Source organism: Mirounga leonina, unplaced genomic scaffold, assembly GCF_011800145.1.
Source record: "Mirounga leonina isolate KUSES-001 unplaced genomic scaffold, KU_Mleo_1.0 Mir_168, whole genome shotgun sequence".
Lineage (NCBI taxonomy): Eukaryota > Metazoa > Chordata > Mammalia > Carnivora > Phocidae > Mirounga > Mirounga leonina.
The window spans coordinates 24,135,100-24,147,173 of record NW_023270426.1 but is presented as its reverse complement, the minus strand read 5'-3'; the positions used below and the strand labels follow the sequence as shown (position 1 = coordinate 24,147,173).

The 12,074-nt window shown below is 37.4% G+C and overlaps 1 protein-coding gene across 1 annotated transcript in view; it reads left to right on the top strand.

Moving 5' to 3' along the window:
* Nucleotides 1-823: 823 nt before the first annotated feature.
* The window catches only part of PFDN1 (prefoldin subunit 1), a 68,915-nt gene continuing 57,664 nt past the window's right edge, over nt 824-12,074 (top strand). Inside the window, exons 1-2 of the mRNA XM_035014285.1 lie at nt 824-917; nt 3,338-3,504. Of these exons, the coding sequence (XP_034870176.1) occupies nt 885-917; nt 3,338-3,504 (200 nt within the window). The 5' untranslated portion in view covers nt 824-884. The remainder of the gene's footprint in view (nt 918-3,337; nt 3,505-12,074) is intronic.

Below are 12,074 nucleotides of genomic sequence, written 5' to 3'. Positions count from 1 at the left end.
CAAGTTTTTAGAGTCGGTAAAACATCCATTTCTTCCGTGTCTAAAAGTCTAATTACTATTCATCTTCTGGTTGAAATGTGGTCTGCAGGTGGACTTGCATCAGGTCATAAAGGGAGTTTGGGAAAACACAAACTTCCAGGCCCCAATTTCAGATATTTTTAAGTAATTAAGTCTGGGATGAGGACCAGAGACTCTATACTATTATTTTTTAAAATATTTATTAGAGAGAGAAAGCATGAGCGCAGGGGGAGGGAGGGGCAGAGGGAGAACCCAAAGCAGACGCCCTGCTCAGCGTGGAGCCCAGCGCAGGGCTCAATCTCAAGACCCCAGAGGTCACCACCCAAGCAGAAATCAAGAGTCAGGACCTTCAAGCGACTGCACCACCCATACACCCCAGAGAATCTGTATTCTTTCAGCAAATTTTTTTGGCTTCTCTTGAGAACCACTGTGTCTAGAAGGTCTTCCAGAAGATTTCAGTAGAAATAAATTCTTTGGAAGAACACTTCTACTAAAACTGCTGGACTTCTCCATTCTGGCATGCCTGAGGCTGAGGTTGATTCTTCTACTTCCCCGACAGCACAGGGACTAGCTGAAATAATGAATGCCTGAAGAAGTTTTGGCCTGATCTACGTACAACTCTAGTCACCAAGCACTAACTAAGCTACTTGTCAAAGCGCTTAAAAACACACTGAGAATCTGCGTGCCAAGCCTGATAAATCACATGGGGAAAACGTAATCTGTATTCGTAACGTTTCTAGAAGCCGGGCTAGTCCGACTCGTGCGCAGGCGCAGAAGGAAAGGGACAGTCGAACCGCCAAGGCTTGCCCCTCCTCCATCCTCTTTCTGGCTTTATCGTACTGCGCAGGCGCACTGAGTGAACCAAGATGGCGGCTCCCGTGGATCTGGAGTTGAAGAAGGTAAAAGAGGGTCCTGACCTGCCACAGGCTTCTCTTTGGGAAGCTAAGGGGATATATCAAATGATGCTCGAGTCCTGAGGAAGGCAAGAGGCCCCAGGGAACTGGGGAGTGATTTCCCCGAGTCCTGAGGCGGGACCAGGTCTTCTTAGGTTGGCGTGGGGGGCGAGCAACTCTTTCTGGGTAAGAGCCGGTTGGGCTGGTCTGGTTGTCTCGCGGGCGGATAGCTGGCCTGTTCTCTCGTTCCGAGCTCCAGAGCCGTTTCGTTGTGTGGAGGCTTCAGTTCCATAGTAAGGCCTGAAGTAAGCGTTTCAAGTTGGAGACCCTTCGGACCGCTTGCCTGAGCCGAGGCATCTGTAATTCTAAATCCTCATTTGCTTTAAAAATTCCCAAGTCCACTCTGTGTTTTTAGGCCACTTACTTGATCCTGTAACGTGAAAGGTCGCAGTATCTACATACAGGTCAGAGTTAGAGAGTCTCATAGCAATGTTAATATCAGAGCTTTAACTCCCAGCCCTACTCCCCTTCCCCTTTTCTTGAAGGACTTGTCAAAAAAAGAAACAGGTCCGTAAAATTTTCCAAATATAATCTGTATCAGAAGGAATTGGGCTGCTCTCTTCAGACAGTTGCTTATCAATGTGTTTAGTCAAAAGCGTTTTCGCCATCTAAGGGTTGTCAGGGAAAGGATCCTGGACTTCATCTACTTTAAACCTGTACATTTTCTAGAAAAGGAAACTGAGTTCCAGAAAAGATTTAGTCAAAAGTTGGGACTAGAATCCACTGTTCCTTACTTTACTCCACACCTTTTGATTATTTAGGTTCTTCAGAAGAGCAAATTTTGCGTCTTAATATTTCTTCTGGTCAACCTTTGCATATGAAATAGGACAGCTGGGCTAGTTGTTGCTCCTAATAAATGAAGCTGTTTGTTATTACCCGGAGGATATATGTGTATGTAACTTGCTTTTTGTCTTCTTTTGAAACTTGTAAATTTAGTCTTTAACGTGGTGTTCTCTAATGCTGTAATATCTCAGCTTGAACAATTACCAGCTTCCTTAGCAAAGTGTGTACAGAACAGTCAGGTAATTTTACATGCAAAACAAAATTCATTTTAAGAATTCTTAACGAATTCTAAAAATTTACCTTTTTTTTTCTGTTAAGAGTTCAAATGTAAGTCGGGGTTTAGTGAAAGAGTAAACACTTGAGTACAGCTCTGAATAGTCTTAGCTCCCAGTATTTGAATTCGTTAAGAAACCCCTGGGCAATGAATGCAAACTAAGAAAATGATTGGAGACTTAAATTGGGTAGTTTTGAGAGCTAATTAAATTAACTAAAAAAAAACTTGTTTAAAGGTTTTATCTTCTAATATCTTTATAAGATCTTTGTTGTTGTTGTTGTTGTTGGAAACTAATAGGAAGTTTCAGGCACCTCCCTCCCCAAATCAGTCTTTGGAAGCCTACTAGTAGGGGAGAACAAAGTCAGAAAAAAGTTTAGTAGCCTTTGCCTTGTATTGTTGCAGTCACAGATGTTATTATTATGGAATAAATTTGACAGCATCTGAAAGTCATTCCAGGCACTTAAACAGAGTATCCAAGAACTGTTTAAGTGTACATGAGGGTCAAATTTGGCTTGGTATGTGGATATGAATATCATGATGCAGTTCTTCTACCAATGCTTTGAATTTTTTTTGTTAGTTTTTTATCTTTATCTCAAAAATATTTGTATTCTGAATATTACTGTAGACAGTAGAATAGAAACATTCCTGAACTAGGGGTCAGAAGAAATGGATTTAAGTACCTGCCTTTCCACCTGATAGTTGTTCAACCCTTGTTCAAAAAGTGTTTTTGAACACTTTCAACCCTTGTTCAAAAAGTGCAAGCCACTTTTATCTCTTCAACAAATTTAGTTACTTTAACTTGTAAAGAGTGATGATGAAACTGCCATCCCTAACTCATAGGATTATTGAGAAGAGTAAATGAGATACTATATTCTTCAATGTTCTCATATTAATATTCCCTTGTTAGTATTTCAAACAAATGTGAGAAAGTGTTTTGAAATCTAGTCATGTAACACAAATGAAGTGAGTCGTTGTATTTGTGGTTCTTGTTTTGAATCTCTGGATTTCATCCTCTGACTCTTGCATTTATTGTTTTTATTACTGCTTGGATACCTGCTTTTTCATAAGGTTATTTAATGTGCCTTTGTTCTGCTTCAAATAGACTGCATCTTCTGAGGACAGGATAAGTTCATTATTTAGTATGGTGGCTTGATTGTTTACAATTATATTGACTTTTACTGATGTTTGTGTTGGTAAATTTAACAGCTTTGTCTCTGGTTAATATGCTTTATTTTAATGTGTTTGGATTTGACTTAAGTGTTTCCTGTAAAATGTTTCACCCACTAAATCAAGGACTTGTTTTTATTAGGCCTTCACAGAGCTTCAAGCCAAAGTTATTGACACTCAACAGAAGGTGAAGCTTGCAGACATACAGATTGAACAGCTAAACAGAACGAAAAAGCATGCACATCTTACAGATACAGAGATTATGACTTTGGTAGATGAGACTCACATGTATGAAGGTGTAGGAAGAATGTAAGTAAAATATATCCTTAAGGGGGTTATTGTGGGAGAGTTTTTGTCTAGAGTTTGTTCATTTTAAAACTTGGATTAAAGTATCATAGTAGTTTTGAGGATCATCGAGTCAAAAAAAATGCTAACTGAACCCCAGAGAGATGTGTTTAATATTAGACTTTGAAGTACATTTCTTAAATATTTTCCTGTTCTTCTCTCTATGATCAGGTAGGTACTTAAGTGTATAACTTCAATGACAAAAATATGATTTGTCATGAAAAGATGTTTATAGTAATTTTGTGTGAAGATTTATTTAAGTAGTTGTAGTTTTAACTTTCCCTATGCTACCTGATTTATTAGGAATCATACAAATCCTAGATCTTTTAGATGTTTGTCCAGTGTTGTAAAATAAAAATAGATTCATTTATCATTTAAATAAACTCATCCTGTCATACATGAGAAATCAAGTAAAGCAATTTGCCCTTTGTTCTAATTGTTATATTATTAACCACCCACACTGCACTTTTCTTCTTTTAAGAAATACATTACCCTTGTGAGGGAGAATAGATCTGCTTCGCCTTCTCTAAGCAGTAAATAAAGAATGGAAAAGCCCTTAACTACAGGTCACATTCCATTACAATGAGCTAAAAGGAGAAGACTGATTTTTTTTTTTAAGTGGGGGAGGTACAAGAGGAGGGTTTTTCTGGAATTTGGTCTTTGAATATTATTTAGTAAGTGGACCGTTACTTCAAGTTTGGAGATCTTTTAGTTGAGTGGAATTTGACCTCGGTCTTAGGATGACTTGTTTTGTGATTGATTTGAAGGAAGCGTAACATGTGTAACATTTAGTAATGGCTTTGGAATGACATCATGAGAAGTGGGCCCTGCTCATGACTAGCTACTCCATTTCTTTCTGGAAAAGAGATTATGATAAACATGTGATTTGCTTTCTCAGAATAAACAATATATCACAAATAAATTTTATCTCTGTAGTTCATATTTTTCATTTTAGCTTATTTTTAGAGGAAGAGAATCCCACTTTGAGGGTTTGCTTACTGGGACATGAAAGAATTGGAATGATAACAAAATAGAAACCTTGAATATCTGTCTGTGTAGTATGAGGTGCATTGTTGGCATTCACTGCAGGGTAGTTTTATCCTTAATGTGAATATCCTTAGGTATTAAAACAGTAATGTTAGCTTTCCTAACATGTTTGTAACATGTTGCACCTGGATTTCATGTCACAGCATTAGCTTTTGCAACAGTTAAAGAATCTCTTTTTCCAAAAATAGAAAAACTCTTTTGACTGTCTTTGGCCTTTTGAGCTATAATGAAGTTTTTAGTTTTAATCAGAATAATTTAATTTATTAAACATAGTGCATAAGTGGGGTAGTTGCCTTTTTTGCATACTGCCCTAAGTGCTACAAATAGGTTGTATTCCATGTGAAGAAGTATAGAATTAAAAGGCTAGGTAGGATATGATTTAGTTAATGTACAACAGTAGTAGTATTTCCCGAAGATTTATTTCATGTATAAGAAATACATAGTTTTTAAGTGTTTGGATAAAGTGAAACCTGCATAGTTTCAAACTTTGGTTTTCAATTTGGCTTTTACGCTTTCTGCATCCCATTGAGTGCAAATTTGACCCTGCATTGTAGGGGCATGTAAGGTGAACAGCGTTTGTTGTTTGGCTAGAGTATTAGTGCCCTCAGGAAGAAAAGACTTGCTGAGTATTAGTCTGGTCATGAGGATGTTCTCCTTGATGCTAAACCTGAAATAACTATTTCTGAATTTATAGTCTTGAGTAATCTTGAGTATCATTGTGATTCACTTTAATTCCAGTCTTTACCTTAATTTGTCTTTTCCTTTTTGAGTATTATTTGGGAATTCTAATTAGAATACTAATTTTTCTCAAGCTGTTGTTTTAAAACCACGAATTATAAAATCCAAAATACTCCATTTTTGTTTTAGAATCTGTGGTAGATTTTTGCCATCGCTGAAATTCAGGCGTCATTGTATCTTGCCTAGATTATTGCAATAGCGTCTTAATTTTCTTTCTGCCTTTATTCTGTCTGTCCAAATGCAGTCTTCGTACTTCTGCCGGAATTGATCATGTCCATATTTTTCATAAAATTCTTTGATCTCTTGCCCATAGGATAAAATCTAAACTTATTAGCCTAGTGTTCATGTTCATTCATAATCTGTCCATTATTTTATTTTTTTTTTAAAGATTTTATTTATTTATCTGAGAGAGAGAATGAGAGAGAGCATGAGAAGGGGGAGGGTCAGAGGGAGAAGCAGACTCCCTGCTGAGTAGGGAGTCCGATGCGGGACTCGATCCCGGGACTCCAGGATCATGACCTGAGCCGAAGGCAGTGGCTTAACCAACTGAGCCACCCAGGTGCCCCATAATCTGTCCATTATTAATGTAACTCCCTAGCCTCAAGTCCTGCCACTTTCTATTCCCAGGCTCAGGATAGCACATAAATTTCATGTCATGGACTTAACTTCTTGTATTGATTTTGCGTTATCTGTTGAGAAGGAGTTTGAGTTTCATGTGGACTTTAAATATGTTTTAATTGATTAGTAATGTCTGTCATGGGTGAAGGTAGAAGAGTAGTAAGCACATGTTCCAGAAATGGTTGTCCCTACTTTTGTCACAGGGCTTTGTCACACATGTTCTTGCTTTTGCTCGTTCTGTCCTTGGCCTGAAGTATCCCCATAGCTCATCTTCTCTGAAGATTTTTCGGTTCTCCCTGGCAGACTTATTCCACGCTTCTTGGGTGATACCAGAGCTTTTGTTCCTGTAGCTAGTACAGCAGAGAAAGAGAGATGATTGACTTCTAAATAGGTCTTTTTTCTCAACTAGATCGTCAGCTCTGTGAGACCATGTACATATTTGTCTTTGTTTCCTCAGTTCTCAACATAATGTCTGACACAAAATAGATGTTAAATGTGTCTTGATTTGGGGCGCCTGGGTGGCTCAGTCGTTAAGCGTCTGCCTTCGGCTCAGGTCACGTCCCAGGGTCCTGGCATCAAGCCCCACAACGGGCTCTCTGCTCAGCAGGAAGCCTGCTTCTCCCTCTCCCACTCCCCCTGCTTGTGTTCCCTCTCTTGCTGTCTCTCTCTCTGTCAGATTAAAAAAAAAAAAAAAAATCTTTAAATGTGTCTTGATTTGAAATGAGTATGATTCGTTCTCTTGCCTAAAATAACTGCATTTTCTTTTATTTCTTTAGAAAGAAAATATGTTTGGAAAGTTGGACAATTAAGAATTAGGATTTCTTATTCTGTTTTAGAATATGATTCAACAAAGGTGAAATTGTAAAAGTAATGTATTTTGACTAAGGTCAGAGGAGTTGTTTCTGACCAAAATTATGTCCTTTGATTGGACAGTATTAATTCTTTATGAAATCTACCGAGAAAGTTGACTAATTCTAAATGCCAACCAGTTGCAGAGATGTTCATTCAAAACTGAAAGTATAGGGCGCCTGGGTGGCTCAGATGGTTAAGCGTCTGCTTTCGGCTCAGGTCGTGATCCCAGGGTCCTGGGATCGAGTCCCACATCGGGCTCCCAGCTCAGCGGGGAGCCTGCTTCTCCCTCTGACCCTCTCCCCTCTCATGCTGTTTCTCTCTCTCGCTCGCTCTCTAAAAAATAAATAAAATCTTAAAAAAAAAACCAAAACAAAAAACCCCTGAAAGTATAGAAGAACGTAAGCCTTTAGAATTATGCTGAGGACAGTATAATCCTTAAAGAATAAAGGTTATTCTATGCAGAATAATATCAATATAACAGTATCTCTTTTACCTTCCTCATTTTCATATAGGATGGGAATCAGATTTTCCTTTATAGGGTATGTATTTAGTTTAACCAAATCTTGCCAGCCCAGATGTCTTTCAAGTCACAAGTATGGAGAAATTTGGTAGTATTAAATACCTCTTATATATGGCTAATTGTGGTTTTAAACAAGGAAAATCAGGCTATAGGGTAAGGGATGATGAATTGCTATATACTGTAAGCTCTGCATATTCATTGCTCAAACTATATGCCATCCAGTCTCTTGGCGTGTGGCCAGCACATTTTAGTTCTCTTACTTCATATTCTTTGGAGAGGCTGTTATGTAGCCTGATACTACTACCACCAATTTCTAGTTTGGCTACTTAAGCTGTTTGTGAGCTGACCTCACCATACTGCTTTGAGAACTATGATGAAAGTTACAACTGTGGAATGATCTGTCTGAATAGTTTGCAAGTGTTTGTCTTTGCATCTTTCTAGCATGCAAGGAGGGAATAGACATAGTTCGCAAATACTACGTGAATGTTTCTTGTATCTTTTTTTTTTTTTCCTGAATAAGAACCAGTTTATAATGGTTTATGGGGGTTTTCTTCCCTTTTACTTTGCACACTAGAAAATAAGAGTGTTTTTTAAAAATAAGAATTATATTTGAAAGTGTATGTAAAGGACATTTAACCATGCTGGTATTTGAAAGGACCATCATTAGAATAAATGTCAGACTTACTTTTATGAACACTAGGTATGATCCTGACCCTGATGTCAGGTTTATTATTCTATAATTTTAATGTCCTTTTACTTGAGCATTACATAAACTTCTTTTTTCCAAAAGAGACAAATTAAGCTTTTAATTTTTTTAATATGGGAGGAACTTGAGTAGATCAGCCTTTGAGAAGAATGATTAGTGCCTTTTTAAAACTTGAACCCAACTAAAAATAACTTTGTACCATATTTAAACCAATTTAGAGGTATGCCACCATTCTGTGGGTATTTTTTACATTTAAGGAACTAAGAATGAACAATGGTATAAATCTACCAACTAGATAAGTGTCTAGCAATGCAGAAATTGCTGTTTGGGAGCGGTGTTGCTATTTCTACTTGTTGAAGTAATTTGATGGTTGATCTCTAATGGTTGAAAGATCCAGAAGTATAAAACCTAAGATAAATGTGGCACAGGTAGAAAGTAAAAACAGTAGATGTATTCCTGATAGGTAACAAATTAAGATCAACAACAAAAATCTAAACAGTTGAGCAACTTTCCAGTTATTTAGGCTGTAGTAATCTGAATTCTTCATGACAGCTTGTTTGAAATGCCCTTTGTTTAAAATACTATGTTGGTTTTGTTGTTATTTTAATTGTTAGTTTGGATGTTGACCTGTAATTTGAATCGTGACATTTATAAAGCCAAGTTGAAATATTTGCTCTTTCTCTGTTTCATTATGTTAAATATTAATAGAAAGGGACATAGTCATGGTGCAAGTTTTGAAACCATTTTACAATTTCATGTAGCTGTAGAGTTGGTATTCCAGTCAATTTGAGGTAATTTTAAAGCCGACAAAATAGTTGTACTAGATTAGGAAATAAACCACAAATCTTGGTGCAGTAAATATTGTTGATGTTACAGTAAAAATAATTATGTATTGTTCTTACTGGAATCAAGTTTGGATATTTTATTTAGTGCTTGCTATAGGAGAAAAAAGTATACATTACTTTTGTTGTGAGAGCACACTGCAGATATAAATTTATCAGCTCCTTGTATACTACTTTATACTTAGAAAAAATGAAGTAAAGATAACTAAAGAGTTCTTCTTCCCTTTGAAAATTATTTTGTTTTTTAGATTTCATTTTATTTTATTTTATTTTTTAAAGATTATTTATTTGACAGAGACATAGCGAGAGAGGAAACACAAGCAGGGGGAGTGGGAGAGGGAGAAGCAGGCTTCCTGCGGAGCAGGGAGCCCGATGTGGGGATGTGGGGATGTGGGGCTCGATCCCAGGATCCTGGGACCATGACCTGAGCCGAAGGCAGACACTTAACGACTGAGCCACTCAGGCGCCCCTTAGATTTCATTTTAAAGGAAGAGGGGTTCTTGATGTTGAGCTGCTTTTACTAATAGACTGTGACCCACCCTTTTTATGTTTTTATACGGAGCCATTTAAAGTCCTGGCTTTCATTGCTCAGAGTTCTAAAGGAAAAAAACAACTTCTCTGTTGTGCAGGGAAAAATGACTTCAGTCTTGTTGATGCTGAGTATGTATATGCTGAGTATATGACCCCAGATGGGCACACTCTTCTCTTTCACAGATGTGGTACTCTAGGGAGAGGAGATTTTTGAGTAATATTCTTAATTTCCTTAAGTTGTTAGTGATTTAAAAACTCAGATGTTGATTATAACTGCTGTACGGCTGTGTAGAATGACATCACCGTTTTTGTGCCAGGGGAAGTTAGCAAACATTTGCGTAGGAATTACATAGCTATGTTTCTTCTTCAGAAGATTATTTTTAATAATTCTTTCCCTTCTTCCCCTCCCATGTCCTCCAAATCCAGACTGTCACACTGAAACACAGGAAGTTAGTTTCGAAAATCATTGTGCTAATTACGAGTTTATTGTAAAGGGAAAAGAAGTCTGTTATACTTACCTTGGGATGTGCAAGCATGCTAAAATAAAATTTTTATTTAATGTGTCCTTACTTATTTTAGGCTCGAACTTGATTTAAAAATGTAAATATAATTGATTCATTTGGTTACTTGGAGGACTTGTCTTTTGCATTTCCTGACATCAAAAGGCCTGACTTCTTTTTCTCTTTAAACTGGCAAAGGATTAAACAAGACCTGCTTTTGTTGCATGAAAGTAGCAATTACTCAGCAATACAAGAGGATACTACAGTGTATCCCAATTGGTGATAAGGATTGATTTAGTAAACTGAGGGAAGGGTGAAAAATACCATTACCTTGTTGTTCCTATCTAAATAAAAATTAAAGTAGCAGTAACCTTGAACTATGTTACTTTGTCATTGGGGAATTGTTTGCTGCAACTGACTGCAGCTGAATTTCTCTGAAATGAAAAACAATCAGTTTTTTTGTTTTTGTTTTTTTAAAGATTTTATTTATTTGCGAGAGAGAATGAGAGACAGAGAGCACGAGAGGGAGGAGGGTCAGAGGGAGAAGCAGACTCCCCGCCGAGCAGGGAGCCCGATGCGGGACTCGATCCCGGGACTCCAGGATCATGACCTGAGCCGAAGGCAGTTGCTCAACCGACTGAGCCACCCAGGCACCCCGAAAAACAATCAGTTTTAAGCTGTACCAAGAATTTTCTGATTTTAGCTGCCACTTATCTCATAATGGCAAATTTAGGAACAACTTGCTATCTAATCTGTTTGAGAGAGGACTGGAATGGTCATGTCAAGGAACATAATCTGCTTAATGAAACATCCAAAAGGAGCTCAGAAGGAATACTGACCTAGAAGGTGAAAGTCCGTCTACCTGTGTATGTGAACACACACTTGGTAGGGACTTCTTAGTATTCTTTCTTATTCCTTGTATCAGAAATTGCTGTGAGCTACAAATACCCTTTGCCCAGAAGGAATGATTAGGGTTGCAGTTTGTTGCATGCACCATTAGTGCCTGTGGTTTTGTGAAGAATGTATGCTCAGTTTATTTTTAGCATTTAAGTTCGAATAGACATGTCTGAGGGAATGTTCTCTTATTGTCCTGGCCAGGAACTCTCATTGCCATCTCTTGTTTTGAGGAAGGTCAGCTACCTTGAAATGGACCAGATTACTTGGAAGACACTGTTCCCTTGGCTTTGAAGAGGACTTGAAATGTTCTCATATCAGATCTGCACATTAGCAAGAGCCCAGTATTAAAAATGTGTCTTTAAATAGATGAGAGCATGACTACCTAAACTGAGCCTTTTACATTGTTTGGCTCAGGGTAAAAAGATTTGAATCACAATATGCATCCTGTATGTGTGTCTGAGTCTTTTGCATTTGTGCCAAAATATATTTATATTCCTCTGACTTTCTACTTTTGTACCAGGAGTCTTCTGTTCTGTTTGTGTCCTTCAGTACTCACTGGATAGTAATTTTTACTCTCCAATGGTTATATTTCATTCGGTGTTACATTTTAACCTTCTAGTAAAATAAATCTCACATCTTGGAAAAAGTTGTAGCAAATCTTGATGATTATATGTGGATATGTTTGGGATTTGATGAGGCTAGAGTAAAAGTGGTAAACATCAGAGGTGATTACTTACCAGAATACTTAGAATACCAAATAGTGACCAAAAATAAACATCATGTTTCAAATAGATTAACATACTACTGCTTTCATTTTAGAAGTAATGGTTTGGTTTAAAAATACACAGTGATTTCTAATTAGTACAAATCGAACCTAGCAGTGTGTGGGTTACTTATCTAGAAGAAGGGACATTTACATGGGCCTGGGTTCCTGAAGGGACATTGGTCCTCTAATAATTCCAGTGAATTCTCATTCCTCATCTAATTTGACCTATCAGTAGCATTTATTCCATCTGGTCTTGCTTCCCTTGTTGAAACATTTTCTTCCTTTGGCTTCTAGGATATCACCTCTTGGTTTTCCTTTTATTTTACCGGCCATTCCTTCTCATTCTCCTTTACTGTTTCTTTTTCTTTACCATTTCCAAATTTTAGATTGCACTTGGGCTCAGTCTTTGGAATTTTTTTTTCTTCTCTTGTCTATACTCAGTCTCTTAGTGATCTCATCTAGGCTTATCTCTTTAAGTGCCTTTTTATATACTGGCAACTCCCAGATTTTTATCTTT